This window comes from Python bivittatus, unplaced genomic scaffold (assembly GCF_059951505.1).
Source record: "Python bivittatus isolate LINGU-HERP-01145 unplaced genomic scaffold, Pbiv_v1 ctg000590_np1212, whole genome shotgun sequence".
Classification (NCBI taxonomy): Eukaryota; Metazoa; Chordata; class Lepidosauria; order Squamata; family Pythonidae; genus Python; species Python bivittatus.
Genome location: NW_028277086.1, coordinates 18,551,989 through 18,570,927, shown reverse-complemented (window position 1 = coordinate 18,570,927; position 18,939 = coordinate 18,551,989). Strand labels below are relative to the sequence as shown.

At 35.9% G+C, this 18,939-nt stretch overlaps 1 protein-coding gene across 1 annotated transcript in view; it reads right to left on the bottom strand.

Moving 5' to 3' along the window:
* The window catches only part of RSPO2 (R-spondin 2), a 55,986-nt gene that overhangs the window by 34,534 nt on the left and 2,513 nt on the right, over nucleotides 1–18,939 (bottom strand). The window contains exons 2-3 of the mRNA XM_088148693.1: nucleotides 8,511–8,654; nucleotides 5,885–6,073 (exon numbers count right to left, since the gene is read on the bottom strand). Coding sequence (XP_088004819.1) covers nucleotides 5,885–6,073; nucleotides 8,511–8,654 — 333 coding nt within the window. The remainder of the gene's footprint in view (nucleotides 1–5,884; nucleotides 6,074–8,510; nucleotides 8,655–18,939) is intronic.

Below are 18,939 nucleotides of genomic sequence, written 5' to 3'. Positions count from 1 at the left end.
ACAAAACTTTCCAATTCATATGTCCTGAGGCTATTTGGGAATCCATGTGTTGAAATTGTCCCTGTTCAAATATTGGTGAACCAAAATGAACATATTAAGGAAATGTGTTCACCAAAGAAAAGCAAGCACAAAAATGCAGTATATTGAACAAACATTACTTGGACAAAGTATGTACATGAGGAAACATGTATAACAAAATACAACTATTAAGAGGACGAAAATCACATAATTACACATATGGAATTTTTTTTCAGCCTTTTCCCCTCCGCATTGATGAGCTGAGCTGAGGAGACAGACTAAAGCACACTTCAAAATGGTGAAATGAGAAACTGAACAAAGCCAAAATAGATTCATCCATGTTTAGCCATAACTGAAAGGACTTATTTATTTGGTTGTGATATTTTACATACTGTCTTTCAACCCAACTATTCCAAAGGAAAGAATATTCAGTGGAACTTTTCATAAACAAGTGGTTCCTCACAGGCAAATACCTAGTTAGAAAAAATATATACTCCATCTTCTAGATAAATTACTGAAATTCAAGAGGCCTAAACCAAATTCTTTCAGCTTGTAAACAGAAAAAGATGAAATAATTACAAGTACTTGCTTGAAAATGTCATGCATATTATTAAAATACCTTAGAGCCTTTCTCCTTCTATATGATATGCCATGAAATTATTAATTAACGTAGATAAATAATTGAGAACTTACTCCTGCAGCAGTTGATACTTGATCTGTGGTTGCATAGTCTTAAATCAGATAGTCCAGTTAACAGAAGATTGCAAGCATGGAGAGATAGTGAAGGATTATGAGGCCTTAAGTTCACATTCCCCCCATTGTCATTTTCTTGTTAGAGCAGATAAGATCAAACTATTCACTATTTTTTTTCTTTTGAGTAAGAGTACGCTCAAGCAAAACCTAAGAGAAACCTGACTCTGCTGACAGGAAAATGTTATATTAGGATACAGTTATACAGTACCATTTGCATACCAGAACTGAGATTTGATTTGATTTCCAGCTTGAGCAGATAAATTGAAACCATCCTAACAAGATGGAGCCCCACGCCCTCATCGGCATAGATAACTCTGATAACTTGGTTTCATTCTGGGGATGGGGAGAATTTCATCTAGTTCACATTTTAATGCAAACTTTCAAATTTCATGCTTTGACGTAATGTGCGAAATCAAACAGTTATGCTTAGAATTTGCATTACTTCCAGTTTCATGAAGCAATTTAAACAATGTATAAAGATGTGTAAGATATATACAGATACAGTATGTAGTGAAAATAACATGCAAGGAAGTTTACATTTGGGGAAATGCTTGTAACAATGTGTATTTTACACAAAATTGTGGTAAAAAATGCATACATTTTCATGCACACTGTTATTTCTAAAACAATGATCTTTCGGTTTTATGTGGAAATTGAACCCAATTAAGAGCAAAAATGAAAAACAGAAAGGAACCCTAAATGTCAGATGCAATCATTCCTAATTTCAGATCTACATTTTAAATAACTACATCTGTACAAGCCTGAGAAGTTTATAATATGTATGAGATTAAGGGTATAAACGAAATGATTGCTTCTTTTGGCCAAACTATATGGGGAAGACTAGGTCCACTGGAGTTGGGCAGCCAATAAATTCAAACAAACAAATAATAGTCTTTTGCCTAATTCATATGGCAGGTACTGTCAGGTTCAGCCCAAGTAACTCCACGAGACAGTACTGGAACAGCTCAGTTACTTTATTAGCTCGCACCTCCTAGACAGAAACTTGCCAGACTAACTCTAAACTCCCAAAGTCTGCAACTAAACACTACGAATTCCTTAGGATGGTCCCAGTCTCATCCTCTTCGCTTTCCCAGGCTCAGGCTGTGGGCTGAGGAAATGCTTCTGTCTTTGAACCTCCATCACAGGTACCACCTACGTTGTCTCTGTGCATCTGATTTTTCCTATCCAAACACAGAAGCCTACATTTCTCCAACTGAACTGCATTTTGTTGGATAAGGCCCAATATTCAAGTCCATCAAAATCTTTTTGAACCTTGAGCCAGTCTTCTTAAGTGCTAGCACCCTCCACCCAGCTTTGTGTCATCTGCAAATTTGATGAACATCTATTCTATCCCCTCATCCAAGTCATTTGTGAAAATGTTGAAGAGCACTAGATCCAGGACACAATCTGAGGATATCTTCCTCCACGTGGACACAGAACTATTAAGAACAAGTGCTGGATACAGTTGTTCCATCAGCTGTGAATCCATCTAATAGTGGGACCATCCATTCCCAATTTGTTCCACTTTATCAAGGAGAAGACTATAGTCAACTTTTTCAAGGAGATTTCAAGAAGGTGTTCTTGAAATCTAAGTAAACTCCTTTGATCTTCTATCTATCTATCTATCTATCTATCTATCTATCTATCTATCTATCTATACACACACACACACACACACACACACACACACACAAAGATGTAATGACCTGTTTATAACAAAACCATGCTGGGTTCTAGCAATCACCTTGTTCCTTTCAAAGTGCTTGCAACCTCCCTGCTGAATTACCTTTTCTAGGATTTTCTCAGGTACCAACGTTAAACTGACCAGTCTGTAATTTCTTGGGCCCAGATTTTTTTCCTTTTTTGAAGATGGAAACAATATTAGCTTTTCTCTAATGTTCTGGTACTTCCCTTGTATTCCAGAGGTTCTCAAAGACTAAAGTCAGTGGTTTTTAGATTGTATCTACCAGTTTCTTTAGTACCCTAAGCATCCAGATGTTCTCTCATCAATTCTTTACCTATTTTGACCAGCACTTCTGTTCTACCCTCCATGGTGTCACTTTTGCCAGGTTGGGCCATATTTTTAAATGTGAAAAGCAAGATGCAAAATGGAAATTAAGCAATTCAGCTTTCTCCTTGTCACCTCTCACCATCTCACCACCTTCTCTAATCAACAGACTAATTGCTATTCAGGGTCTTCTTAAAATTCAGAGTTTAAAATCCTTGGATGGCAGAAGCATTACATACACTGGCCACTGCTACAGAGGCTACCCAAAAACAGATGATTATTCTTCAGCTGTTTTATTAACATGTTCAATTTGATACTTCACACTTGCAAAATAGAGAACTCCAATCCAAGTCATAAAGAATCATCTATTGGAAAAGCAAACAGAATTTTGCGCTAGCTCTAAACCAAAGAAGCTGAAATTTTTCAAAACAGTAAAAGCTGAAATATTAACAAAGTTAAACTATTAATCTCATTAAACTGTTTTCCTTCCCAAAAAAATCCAATTCTGGATGATATCCAAAAATCATCAGTGTGGAAAAGTTTGGAGCAATTTGAAATGCATTTAGGTAATACCCACTTTTCATTTTATCAACCACTTTTAATAGTTCCCTGAGGTATTTGATGACTGTAGTAACAATTTGAAATACGACTTGTCCCCCAAGTAGTATTTAATTTTATTAATTACAATTACAATATTTTCGTCTATTTTTTTAGGTACCATTCCAAAATATGTAAGGCTGGACATATTTAAAATTCGTCTAATTGAAAAAGCAGTTGAAAAAATAACATTTTTTTGGAGAACACTGGCAGTGTGGAGACTATGGCAGTGTTCTCCAACTTATGTCCTCTAGAAGTTAAAATCTGAACACATCCAGAAGCAACCAAGTTGGGAAAAGCTCTTTATGTAATCCAGAGTCAACTCATTCAGGTGTCTTCTGGCATTGATCAGGAATATTGTTCTGGGTAGAAAATGGGCCGCATACTACTTTTTCTACTGTGATTTGATGTTGTTATGGGATGTTCATGAACATTTCTTCCACCAAGAGAAGAGAAAAGATCTGTCATAAGTCGTTAAGTAAAATTATGAAAAATTATGTTGAAAAATAGTACACATTCAATAAGAGAGGAGAAAGAGAATGTTACATTCTATCAGCACTGAAAATTCAAATTATATGTAAGACAAGGGAAATATTTCAACATTTATGGTAAGATCACTTTACTGTTAATCAGCATATCCTTGTCTTATCAGCCTCAATAGATATTCTAGCCAGTAGGCACTCTGTGTTCATTACTGATCCAAGTAATTCATTCTAAGGTGACTAGTTAACAAGGCTAATGAGTATTACTTTAGAAAACCACTGCCAAAAAGTGTCATTAGGCAAAATTCCATATAAAAATCCAAGCACAAGGAGAAATAGGCCCCAAAATCAGTATGAATTTTCATACAAACTGGGTTTTCTTTTTTAAAAAATGATATAAAAATAAGCATATGAAGCAAAACTGCAACTAAAACTGAGAGAAACCCAGACTGAGAGAGCCATTTGTGTCTAGTTTTATTGGCACAAAAAAAGATATCAGACAAAGTGTCACTACTAGGATCATTCCAGAAAGCCCCAAATATTTCAAAATGACATGTGTGAATCTCAGTTAAGAGATCTGAACCTCATGTAGTGGAAGCCACTAAGCAGTCAAATCCAGACAACTGTCTCTCTTCCCCACTTTTTCTCTAGGGCCTGTTCACTTCTATTTTTATTTCCATCAACCTGTTTTTGACAGTTGGTCCCACATATCACCCTCATTTCCTTCCTCCCTGATTGGACTGTACCCAGCTATCAAGCAGTTTGAATGTCAAAGGAAAGACAAACCAGGTTAAGAATAGGAAAGAAGGCAGAGGTCTTTACTGCGAGCTAATCAGAAAATCAGATTTTTCAAGATGCTCCAGAGAATAATAAGATGAAAAAAAAAAAGCACTTGCAACTATAATACCATGCATAAAAACAAAAGAGGTACTATAAACTATGTGAATCCACAGTCAAGAATGTCTGATTGCTCAGTTTACAGCATCAAAGTAAACTCACTCCTCCTGTGTGGAGCTCAAAAATTGGGTCCTAGTGTGTTAAAGCAGACCACATAAAGTGTACCAATGAAATGTAAACAAAACAAACAGAAATAGAAAGCATATGTCAGAAAGCACACACGCTTGACCCCGTCCCACTAAAAATATCTTTATTTCCTGGTTTTGGTTTAATCCATCCCACTTTATTAGTGCCTTTGGTTACATAAGCTAATACTTATGCTGCATGTTGCTATGAGTTTATAGAATTGAAAATGTTAGGAAGTAAAAAAACAAAACAAAACTCATCTTTAACAGATACTTTCCCTTCTTAGAGTCACCCCATTTTCTCTCCCTTAGCATTTCCTCTGTAATTAACAAGAATGAGCAGAGAGTGAAGGAGGTGGTTAATTTGATAAAGTTAAAAAAACCAACATAGAGTTAAATCATAATTCATTATAGAAGGCAGCAAAATATAGGAACAATCTACTCCTAACCACAAATGGGCTACAAAGCACAAGTATGTTATTTGATTATTATATCCCGTTGCATTAAAAAGCTTTCCAATTAGATCTGCAATACAGTCCGTACGTTTTCCTATTTCTCCGGATGTGTTGGCCTACAGATCCCCCAGTTCCAAACCAACAAAGCTATTAGGAATTATAATCTAATCCATCTGGTGGGCACCATCTTGGGGAAAGTTGCTGTACGCAAGTACATGGAAGCAAGTGCCATCGAATTCATGGTACTTCTGACCACACAGGCATAGAATTGGGCTGTCTCTTCCTTGAACTCCTTGCAGTTTATTAACAAAACCCTGCCTTACGTTACTGCAGAACAAAGTTCTGTGTAGGCTGTTTCAAAATGTCAGTCATTTGCTCTACCCCCTCAGATACAGTCTGTACTTCAGCATATGTATTTTAAGAGAAAAGGGCCTCTGTACTTGATTTTCAAAAACAAAGGAAAATACTCAGTACCTCATAGTTAAACAAGGCCAGCTTTGGTCAGAAATAAGTGCTCATGATGTTTGTTTAGACATTTAGCGCAGTTACCTCCTGGACAGTGCCTCAAGGCCATTTTGCATCTTCTGGACTCCGCAATGGTTGGACATGGTATCGTGTCTTTTGCCGGCTTTTTTACAATTTGCCTCGTTCTTGTTTCCAAACCCCACTTAAATCCGCAGGTCTTGTTCTTTGTGCTGCAAATTGCCCACTCACTCCATGGGCCCACTTCACAACCTTCTGAGGAAACCAAACACACACTAGTTAGTGCCTGTTGTCTTCTAATGTTTGCACCTTTCAGAATATATGGCCCCTAGGAGGAAAACGAAAACATGCAAACTTTTTATTAGGTTTACTCCCTAGCCTGATGAAGAGTCCAAGAGAATCTGGAAGCCTATATAATATTTAGTAATATCTGGATAGGTCTAAAATACATTGCCCTAACACAACTATCTTCTAAATCTTCCATTTATTTATTTAAAAAAAACATGCAGTATAGCCAAAATATAATTGAAATTATTCAGATTAACTGAAATAATTCATCTGGTTATCCATCAAACTTTATGGAAATATTTTAAAGCACCTATTCAAAATACAGCAGAAAGTTCTAGAAATCCTTTGTTTAACTGATTTCAAGCCTTTACTTGAAATCACAGGAAAATTTAGATGCAACTTAAGGGAATCTTACATGCAGAAGGATATAGTGTGATGCAAAGCTAATTTATCTTCCACAATTCTTGTACTTTAAATCTTAGAAAATGAAAAATAAAGTTGGATACTAAAGATGTTCATATCCTTTTGGCAAATATTACATTTCACCCTGGCTTGCTAGCTAACGTTAGGTACTAAAGGTACTAAATTATATAAAGATATAATTTTCCAATTTTCTAAAAAAACTTGCAGTCAAAACAGGCACTTAATAACCAATATCACCAACAAAATCTAGACAGAATTTAATTAGTATAATGAACATTCATATGGAATGTGTTAACACGTATGAAATATTTTTATAGCCATCTCTTGACGACCTGCGGATAAAGATTTAATATAGTTTATTCTTACCCCAAACAATAATGTCTTAATAACAATAAGGAAGATTATTTTATAGCAGAATTTGGTTGTGGAATTCTGGGAGTTGAAGTCCACACATCTTAAAATTCCTGAGGTTGAGAAACACTTTTATAGCAACCTATCTTAAATTGTGAGCCAATTTGGTGTAGTGGTGAAAGACTCCAGGCTAGAAACGAGGAGATGATGAGTCGTCATTTCACCTTAGTGACAAATCCAGCTGGGTGACCTTGGCCAGTCACCTTTCGCAGTCTCAAGAAGGCGGCAATGGCAAAGCCCTTCTGAAAAATGCTGGCAAGAAAACTGCAGAAAACAGTTGCCAGGAGTCAAAACTGATTTGAAAGAACAAAAGATTTCTTCAGTTGCAAAGTAGCTAAACACAGGAGTGCTTCAGAGCATCCTTATGATTTATTGGGAGAAACGCCATCAGGTTTCAGAAACAGATATTTCCCTGGGACCCATTATTCTAGATTTATTAACAGTCAGATGAATTACATTGCTTTAACTTTATTATAGCACATCAGCCATTTCCATTTTGCTTATACACCAAGCAATAGCCAACATTTTAATGCAGTGATGTAATGTGTGAACTTGTAAACCTAGGTCAACTTCCAGTTAGATTTTGGGCTATTAACAAGATAATAATTTTACTTAAACACACACACGCCAACGTATTTGTCAATAATTCAAAGAATGCAAAAGAAAGAGGATTTGTTACTCTGACATCCTTCCCACCATTGCCTGAAGATGATCTAGCATCCTATCAATGGCTGATGACCTGGTCTGTGTAGGAAACACACAACGTGGTATAAGACTCCTCTAGAATGGGATTATATGTAAATACATTTACAGAGGAAGCCAGGAACTAGCGCATATGTGGAGATGCCTTGTTGGCAATAGAGAAGGCTGTTTTTAGACTGCTTCACTCTCACGCTATATAGTGGAATAGATTTATAAAGAATGGGTCATATCAGCTGGGGTCAAAACAACACGCTGGCATTTTGCAGGTACAGGTAATCCTCATTTAGTGACTGCCTTGGATAGCAACCATTTACAATTACCATGGTGATGAAAAAGTAACTTTGGGATCAATGCCCCAGTTTACATCAACAAAAGCCTTCAGTGTGAAACTGACTAAGGTCTGGTCAGCTTCAGGCAGCACGGTTCTAATCAACTAATCAAGATCACAGAGCTGAACTTGTTAACCTGCAGTTAGCACTTTTTAGGGACACAATGTACTCTGGAGAAAAGCAGCTTAAGAGGAAAAAAGGAAAAAAGAAAGGTCCAGCACAGAACACCGTACAAGAGAACTTTATCTGAATGAAACAGCAGCAACGAGTGATCTTTGCAGTGCTTCTCTCTCTCAGCCATATGGTTTGCTTAGTAGTCACTGTGTTACTTAATGACCATTTCACCAGAACCAATTGCAGTCACTAAACAAGGACTATCTGTAAATAGAAGCAGGTTACGTATAAACAGACTCTATAATCTCATCAGATACAGAAAATATAATAGATTCAAAAGGTATTGCAATATAAGGTAGGATGCCGGGTTAGACAAAACAAGGAAAGGAAAGATAATAGACAGGAAACAACATCTAAGCACTCACCCACACATTCCATAGTCTCCTCTAAACGGGCAAAACCGTCAGGGCATTCTCCAAAGCAACGGCCTCGGTAGAGATAAAAACCAGGTTTGCACTTGGTGCAAAAGTCTCGACTAAAACAAGAATCACAGTTCTCTATTCTGCATCCTGTGAAGAAAAACACATTTATTTGACTTTGGTACTTAGGAAGCAATATAATACAGAAGGGAGCAAGACATGGATACTTAGTTGTAGTCCCTCAAATTCTAAGAGTAGAATTCTCAGGATCTCTAGCCAGCAAGGCAAAAGGGAATTCTGGGACTTAAGAGTCCTCAAACATCTAGAACAGTGTTTTTCAAACTTGGTAACTTTAAGATGTGTGGACTTCAACTCCCAGAATCCCCTAGCCAGCACACTAGAGAATTCTGGAAGTTGCTGGCTGGCAAATTCTGGGAGTTGAAGTCCACACATCTTAAAGTTGCCCAGTTTAACACATCTAGAACATCAGATTGGAGAAGACTGGTGGACTGAACACTTCAATCAGAATTCCCAATTTGCCCAAATGTCTTGAATAACACTGGAGTTTGCCCAACTCATATGTGCTTACATCATTTTTAAATATGTGTGGCAGCTCTTCCAGATTTACTTTACCCTAGAATAAATGCACAGATGGTTCACACATTTGGGATCACATGTGTGGAGCAAATATTTGATTTCTTTCTCATAAATGGTCTTTTATAAACATGTCATGCACACCCCTCATGGATCCATGTTTTTTAAAATCTATTAACATCAATAGATTTTTTTTTAAACCATCCATATGCAGGGTATGTGTAGAGTGTAGAAATTTATAAACAAAGGGGTTGAGAGGAAGGGTTAACCTTTTCCTGCATGCAGTTGTCACAATATGCATCAGGCAACTAGTTCTTAAATATAGGTGAATTTAGGTTGTTCCTTTTCCTAAGCTGTTTTGTGGTTTTAACTTTTATAATCTGAAAGCGTTTTATTGCTCTGTGTTGCTATATCCCACTTTGAATTTACTTTTAAAGTGAAGCATATTGCTAACTGTAAATCTGAAAGTGTTGTTCTGTAGTGTCCATTGTAAAAATTTTGTAATCTAGCCCTTGGTCTCTTAATATAAAATTATTTTATCTTTAATTTCATTTTGGAACCAATTATTAGAAAATAAAGGTATTGTTTCTGTTAACCTTGTTTTTAATTAAAAAGACATTTTAATATTTATTGTTAAGTCAAGTTGTATAATTAGTCAATTAGTCAATAATTAAGCCTTAAAGTTGAGAAAGAGGCAGAGAGGTCATATTTTAGGCATCATTACCAACATTGGAGGGAAAGATGGTTTTAAAGTGAGTGGTTGAAAAACAATAAATTCTAAAAGGGAAAAAGAGAAAGAACTGGAAATGATAAAAGATTTTGGCCTTTAACAAAAATCTAATTTCTGGGTAAGGATCTATGGGGAGTAGATGTCCCTGAAGGAGTGGGGATAGCACTGCGGCAGAGATCAGCAGCCAGACAGTGAATTCTCTCTGCAGACTCTATGGACAAGGAGAGATTGTGAGATCACCCACATGCACCCCAGACAGCCACTCCTCATGAGGAGACTACAGGAACTGAGGTTTTTGTGGTCGACTCATGAGTTGACCAGCTGGGGGTCAAAGGAGTTCAATCAAGCTCACAGCCGTGATGCAGCCTATACGGACACAAGGTTCTCAAGAGCCTCATTTTCTCAATCACATTTGTATGTAATCAATTTACAGCTAAAGAGACTTTCTGAGTGGCAGGATAAGAGAAATCCACTTGGTGAGTCAACATTCTTTCTGGATTAAAAAAGGAGGAAACAGGACAAGAGAGCAAGTTTTGCAGCAATGTTTTAATACAAGACTGAAGATTGATAATACAGATGTAATTGTGCTTAAGAAAATTCCAATTAGACTATTGCATAACAGAAGAAAGTACTTCTTTTTGACTGATAGACTTAAACAGAAAAAGATTCCATTTTGATGGGACACATTGGAAGACATACAAGTAATTATTTGGTTTGGGGAAAAACATGATTTATTGATAGGAGACTATTGCATTGACCATGGTTTATTGGTACAATCCTATATAGTTCTACTAAAAGTCCAATCTTGTTGAGTTTAGTGGGACTTATTTCCATGTAGACAGATAGAGGACTACAAAACATATCTATATAAATACATAAATGGCTAACTTTCACAAGACCTGTTTCAGTATTTAAGGAATTTCATTCAAAATAATCCAAAAACTTTGACATTATGATACTACATATATCAAATAAAATATTTATCAGTTTCTAATCTTGTACTTTGCATGTACATTCAAGGAATGAATGTAAGCACATCTATATTTGGGAGACATTGATTGATTTAGGTCCTGATCTCTACACTTTTAAAGAATGTGTGTTCAAGTGTACATGATCAGAGATCCTAATTTTTGCAGAATTTACACAAAAGAAATTTACATTCAAACTAGACATGATATGCCCTGTGCAACTGCCATGATCTTATTTATTCTTTTTTTTTCAATAATTTTATTATACAAATAAAACTAATACAACTATGTAATATAGAAATACATTTAAAAATTACAATTTTTAAAAGTGGAGAAAAAGAAATAAGAAAAAATAAGGGAAAGAATAAATAAGCCTCCCCTTTCATCCCCAGGAAGTATAGTTAACATTAACAACTTATCACTATCTCTTAAAATACAACCAAACACCTCTTCATTCCATACCTTACCCCATTCTCTATAAGCCCACCTCTGAAGCCTCATCTCTCCATATTAATCAGCGAAAGTTCAGTAAGGGTTATCAGAAATAACAACGTAAGTATTACAAACGTTATCTATTACATCCAGTTAAAACCTTTTATATTTATATCTCCATTTCTATTTAAACAGATCCTCCTATTTCTTCCTTCAAATAGTCAAATTCCAGACCCAGTGAAAAAAAAAATTAAAAATTACCAGAAATAACCATCATCATCCAGTCCCACTTAGGAAAAAACATTAAACATCACCAGAGATAGCAACTCATTATTTTAACCTTGATCAAATAAACCAATTTTGTAATCTTTTTTCTTTCTCCCAATGATCTTTAAATTCCTCAAAGAAAGTTCTAACATCTGCTTTCTCATACTCTGTCTCTTCTCTCACAGTTCTTGTCATCTTTGTCAAGCCCCTTTTGTAATTTCAGTGTGGCAACTCCAGCAAATCCCTTTTGTAAATCCAGTATGAGAAAATTATCCACATCACTCTTCTGGTTTATTATTTGTATATCTTCTTTATTTTTTAAATCTTCATCCAGTTACATTTATAATTCCATTATTTCCATCTCGTTCTTGTAGGCTATGATTTTTAAATCCACCTGTAAGTCAGCTTCAGTTTTATTCAGTGAAGCTTGTTCCTCTTCAATAACATCTTCTGATTCCACTATATAGCTAAAAAACTGAACCTTCTAGTGGTAGTAACCCTCTAGTAACCCTCTAGTGTCCAACCCTCAAAGTCATCTTATCAATTTCCAAATATAAACAAAGGAATTTTCCCATGAGAAAGGATCCTTTCAGTTAATTTCAAAGTCTTAAATCAAGTCCATCTGAGCCCTTAATCCATTTAAAACTTTCTAAAGCCAACAGTAATTATCCGTAATCACAGTTTTGCTATATATTCCAAAAAGAAAATTCTTACAAACTTTAAACTCGTAATTTTCTTTCTGAATGGATTGAAGGAGAACTCACCCAGTGAATAAAACCAGATTTGTGGTTCTGAAGGTTTTCAATCTTTAACAGGCAGGAAAAAAATAAACTCCAAAGTGATTAAAAATATGAGGTTTGGTTGAACTGAGTCTGTAAAAGGCTATGTTAATGGCTCTCAGCTCAATGGAATCCCGCAACTCTTGGCTGCTTGCAAGAGACCACAAAAAGTCAGTTCCTACCGTCTACTCACAAAAACAAAAACAAAAACCAGCTGTCCAGAGTACATATGGGTAATCTCAATATCCCTCCTTATTCTGGAGAGAATTTTCAGCAGTCCAGATCCAACATCCAGCTGTCTTTCAGCCATAATGTCTCCCACTGTTTGAGGAGCGTCAGTTCACCATTCCTCACTGGAAGCAATTGATCTTATTATTTATATCTTACTTTTTCATGGAACAGCTAAAGATGGTGTGTATAGCACTGCCACCTCCAATTTTCTTTCATATAACAAAAGCCTTGTGAAGTAGGTTCATGTGAGAAAGAGTGAGTGACCTAATACCATTATTATCTAATAGCACCTGCAGGGGTATATGTAAGCAGCTTTGGCATTGAGGTTAGGAAGAGGTATTTAATTTTTTAGCTTCTGGCATGAACTGTCAGTTAATCATTCCAGTTGGAAGGAAATAAAAAAAAAAAAGGAAAACCTAAGCTAAGTAGCAGTTGTTGAGTCCTAGGCAGCATCTTGTTAACCTGAACTAGAAAGTTAAACAGGGTTGGCTCTGGTTAATACTTGGATGGGGGCCATCTGGGAAGTCCAGGCTATAGTCTAGACTGAGAAGTCAAAAGCTATGCCAGAAAGCAATGGCAAAGTACTTCAATATCATGTAAAACTAAATGGATGTGCCCATTTACTGTAAGTCTCCAGGAGTTGAGCTTGATTTGAAAGTGATCTGGATTCTTAACCTATCATATCAATCTATGGATGTGGAATGTGTGTCTGTCTTGGCGTTTCCTCCCTGGTTCCCCTATAAATACCATGTAGTTGCATTTATGCAATTAACATCATATTTATATAGACAGACAGACAGACATTGCTCCTCATGCTTCAGGCTATCTCTAACCAGGCTAATATGCTTAGAAGGAAACCATCAAGCTTCATAAAGACACACACAGGAATTTAGGGATGAGCATAAACCTTACATAATCTAGAATCTGCCATATCATAGTTGGACGATCTTTTTTTTAAAAAAAAAGTAGGACTGTAAAAGTTTTTGACATAGACAGATCTCTGAACAACTTCTATATAGTACGCAGAGTGTTGACTAGGGCAAGCCATATGTATTCATATTCACAAATAAGGGGCCGCTTCATAAAAGTTCATAGAGGTAAACTGCTCTGATATTCCACTCTTGGCAATGTTATTTTATTACATTAAAATTATAATAATATTTTATGGGTCATTCAAACCGTAGCATTATCCTGTAGCTTTCTTTTCTAAAGGAGTCCAATAATTGCAGAAGTAAATTCAAGATAGAGAATAAGAAGCCCACTTCCACCATACAATGTTACTATATTCAGATTCACATGTGGGCTTTCCAGAACATCTCGAATCGGATGTTTTTCTATGTAAATTAGGGTACTTTACACTGCCTAACCTGCACTGGAAAATTTGGAGTTAACATTGGAAAACATTCAATCCCCTCAAGCTATGTTCTATAAATAAATATATTGATAAACATTTAGACATCTATAAGCACTAAACAAATAAACAAAACCCCTAATCATTTATGGTGAACAATTTCAAAATTTAAATGTTTGACATGTTTATTCCCTTATCTCACTTAGAAATTAATGATTCCATTCATATACTTGCCAGAGTAAAAACTGAAAAAGGATAAACTCTAAAAATGCCAAATTTACCTAACACTGGATTTGCATTTTTTTCATTATTACTAATAGACTTACAAAAAATGGAAAAATTAAGCAGTGGAAACTTTTCCACTCCACATCATTGAGCCACATATATCAAATATCTGAATCAAAACTGAAGGAAAATCCCTTAATTACAGGCAAATTCTCATAAATACAAATATCACAAATATGGCTCTATGCTCTATGCTGTAAAGGCATATCAACAGAAGAAACACAAGATGGATTTAGATTTTTAAGGAAAACAAAATTGGGATAAGCTTTGTTGATTTTTCTTTTCTCCTTGATAAGTTCCAAGCCACAACAGAAGCTTGAAGGAGCAAAGAAACTGATTAAAAGCAAACAAAAGCATAATGTAAGGAAAAGGGGGAAAAAAATACAGCCAAGAATGTTGGCAACAAAGACACAAAGATCTGGAACAACTTTATGAAGAAGGGTTTTTTAAAAATGGAACATTCTGCAATTAGTAGAGGGGAAATGAAACTGCAATATATTACATATTCCCTAAGCTTCCTTTGGCATGTAGGTATCACCTTGCATTTTCACAAATATAAAATTGTCCTAAAGTCCTATATTAAATCTAAATTGAATCCAGAGAGATTAAAGTCAGAGAGATTTCATGGATATTTTACTGACATAATCCAGCAAAAAGAAACCTTCAACTATTGATGGTTACAACTAGGTCTTTAAATATATATAGTTAGAGAAATGCCATAAGGTCACTGGGGTTTTTTGGCTGAAATCCTATGCACATTTTCTGTGAATTTGAATTAAATACACTTTAACTGAATGATAAAAATTGTACTATTAGCAAATTATTTCAGTTTCAAATTTGCAAATATTTGTTGGACCGAATGCATTTTCTAATCTCTTGAGTTTCAGAGAAGGCATTTCTAAGTTAATGACTGCAAAGAACAGGTAGATAGTTAAGATTTATCATTCCTCTCCCTCAAAAGTCATTCACAATTGAATTGTTGGTCTGGTTCATTCATGTATACGTATCTTTTTTTTCTATTATTATTTAAACGACATTTTTTAAATTTAAAATTTAGGTTGACCCTCACTCCTTTTGCCTTCCAGAAACTGAGCTATTTCAGAACTGAGTGGTAAGATACCTAGATCTGATTCATTTAATTGACTTTATGAGTTTATAGGTTTATCATTTTGTTTATTGAGAGAGGGAGGGAGGGAGAGAGAGAGAGAGGGAGGGAGGGAGTGTCCTGTGGATATTTTATTTTAAAAGTTTGTTTTTATTATCCAGCAAAACCACCAGGATCCTGATGATTACAGTTGGGAGCCATTACATGTGTACATGCACACTTAGGCCTTGTTATCATAGTGGAAATGACTCCATTGATGGAAGTCTCAGCTGGATAAAGTCTTCTGAGTAGACAAGCGTAAACTTTGTTAACCTTTTTTTTTTTTACTTTTCTAGTTGTATTTATTTTACAGCTTTGGGGTGTTGATTTTTTAAAACTTTGTTTTAATTCTCACTAGCTACTCTGATCTGCTGAGATAAGGACATAGGTACATAATTATCGTTGTCCTCATTACTGCTGAAAATCAGAGAACCTTGCTGATTCTCTGCTGCTCTTATATCATTTACAGTGTTGTTTTGGCCTAATATTTTAAAATCACTGTCAGGTTTTAGCCAATTTCTAGTGCAAATGAGAAAACATCCAGGAACAGAAAATGCTAACAATGCCTTGTGCACAGATACTTTGATCATTGTATTAAAGTACATTTTCAGCTGTCGGCTAGTTGGAATTCACACCCACTTTTCTGAGGCTGCTGCTCCACAGTGCACTTTGTCTTAACATCTTCTCTCACCTATAAGTATTACTTCTCTGGTTCTTCAACATGATAGCAAACTCCTCTCCACATACGCACTCACATTCAAGGGCTGAAGGAATCTTCCTTTTATAGTTGGAGGCCCAAGTGTACTCCAATGCCATTCATCAGCTTTAATGTCCCAGAGGGGAAGAAAAGCAAAAAGGAAGGAAGGGAAATATACCTACCAACAGAAGTTTAGCCAACAACCCTATAACCCACAAGAAAAGGTAAGAGAGTTACAAGCATAGGTAGCTGATTTAATATTTAGATGCAACAAGGAAGACATATCTACAACCTACATCTACCTGTATAAGAGGAGGGATGGTGATGGGGCTCATATAATCAAGAAGACATGAAAGCAATCTGTCATTCATGGATTCACATGTATTCCTGGAAATCAATGAAGAGAATTTTCAGTTCTCAACTTGAACAGAAGAGGCTGCCTTTAGGTCCCTTTACTGCTTACCTTGATTGATACGGACTTCCCAGATCTTTAGAAAAGTTGTTCCTCATTACTTGGTTTAAGATACTTACCAAAACAAAAAACAAAAACCCTATGAACTGACCTTTAACATTTAAACCTTCACTTTCCCTAATAGTGAACTGAAGTTGGGAGGCCAAGAACCCAGGAAAAGGCTAAACCTAAAATAAGCTAACTAACCATCAGATCTAAATACATTACATGAAGTTAAGCCATACTGAAATCAATGGGAGTTATGCTGATATTACATTCAGAGGTTTGTTCTTAAAATCCTGCAAAGAATAAAAGAGTGCACGATCTAGTTTAATCAAAGCATGGAAATTACTTCCTGAGGGTTCACTCCACCTGCCACTAGACTATCCAATTTAGGGACTAGGCCAGCCTTGTATACTAAATTAGTATAACCTAGTATACTAAAATTATCTATGGATTTCTTTGCATAACACTTTTTAGTTCTTCTCCATTTCCATTTGTGAACTCCCAAGGAATCTGTGACTTTTATCTAAGAATGGATAAAGATTCTAATACAGTTAAATTTTGTATTTTCAAAGGTAGGGTATAACAGAGCATGCATGCACAGGATGTGATGGACTGAGCCTTTGGCTCCTATGAGGGGTCTCTAAGCCCTCCACTCAAAACCCTACTGCATCCATCTATAGCTTCTATAATAGCACAATTAACTGGTGCTGCCACTAAGCATGTTACTCCAAATAAATTCTTCTCTGCCCCAATTTACCTGGGAGGAGGCAAGTGGTAAACTTACTGCCTTTTCTTCAATTGCTAATCAAGTGAGAAAGAATGTGCCAAACACTCAGAGTGCATGTCCCTGATCCATTAGGAATGCAACTCTTCCTTGTGTATATCGAGGTTATACTAAGGTAAAATACTAAGACCATCAAGAAATCAAAAGAAGAAATGAAAGAAAAAAAAAAGAACTGAACTTGTGAACTGAACTGAACTTTTGGAAGGGAAAATGCAGTCAGCAGTTCCTAAGACACACACACACACACACACACACACAAATCAATATTTGTGCATCTCACTATACTAGTCAATAGCTTGCTGTATAATTCCTTGATCTCCAGTCCAGATCTATATCAGAGGAGGAAGAGAAAAACCAAAACTAAAATGGAGTTGACTTACCCACCTTAGAGGAATCTTCCTACTCCTATTGCTTACTCAGAGTTTGATTTTTGCAAGCTTCAGATGCCTATGACTAACCTGGGTCTTTCAGGATAGGAAACTCTTGGAATGGGATTCTGCCCCACCCTCATTCAGGACAAGGGTGTTCAACTTTTTTTTTTTTTTTGGTCTGCTTATCCTGCAGCCCTACATTCCCAGATGTACCTAAATTCCAACAGTACCATAAGGTTCCTTTCTTCTTCCACCCAATATCAGCATTAATTTTATTTTGGGCTTCTCCCACCTCCAACCATATTTTTCTACTCCTTTTTTTGAGATCTGCATGACTTCCACCTCCCTCTTGGAGGAGGGTATATTTCTCTTTTACAGTGTATATCCTGTGGGGTGTTTTCAGTCCATGTAACTATAAATACAGATGGTTGTCTTCAGGAAGTTAGCAAACAAGGACAGAAGAGCAAAAGACCTCTCCCATCATTGCTCATTTATGGCTGGCTTTTAGGACATGGCACTCATGATTTCTGAGGTAGTAAATGAAAGTCTAGTAGCCACTGATAGCCCAATCTTCCATAAATTTGTACAGTTCTCTTTTAATTGTATACATTGGGGACCACCACACATCTGTTGACAGCAAATTCCACTGTGCAACTATGCATGATATGAAGAGGTATTTCCCTTCCTTTTATCAAACTGGTTGGCCACTGGACTAGAATGGACACTGGATAGATACAGTCAAGCTCTTCTTAAGTTCTTAAAGTATATGCTAAACTTTATTTATAGAGATATTATTTGTTCTTAACAAGCAATACAAGATAATCCTCTATTGAGAACTGTGATAGTTCAGAATGGGGTAAAGCTAAATAAAATATGGAATATTTGAAAAGGAAAAGGAGGATTAAATAACATTCTATCAGTTAGAATTCATAGAATTTAACAAACATTTTATTGACAATATTAATCTGCCAGGAAACAGGAAAACTCACACGGACACAATGAAAGCTTTTAATGCATTTATTCAACATTAACAATACAGAGTGCTTTGTTGCTTAATATTAAATTACTGTAAATTAAAGGGATCTATTGTTATAATAGTGGTTAAGATAATTAATATACAATTTAAAAGACAGAAATATTAGAATGTGCTGGAGAGACAACCTAAGCACAAACAGTTCAGTCCCTTGTTTTCAATCAGCTTCCGAACACAAAAGTCAAACTAGGCTCACAGATTCAGGACAGGTTGTGTTCCAGTGCACTCACCTAACACCTGACTTGGCTCAGAAGCTAAAGAGAGTCAAGGGTAGCTGAGAGACTATCAGGAAATCTCTGGTCTGTAGGCTAC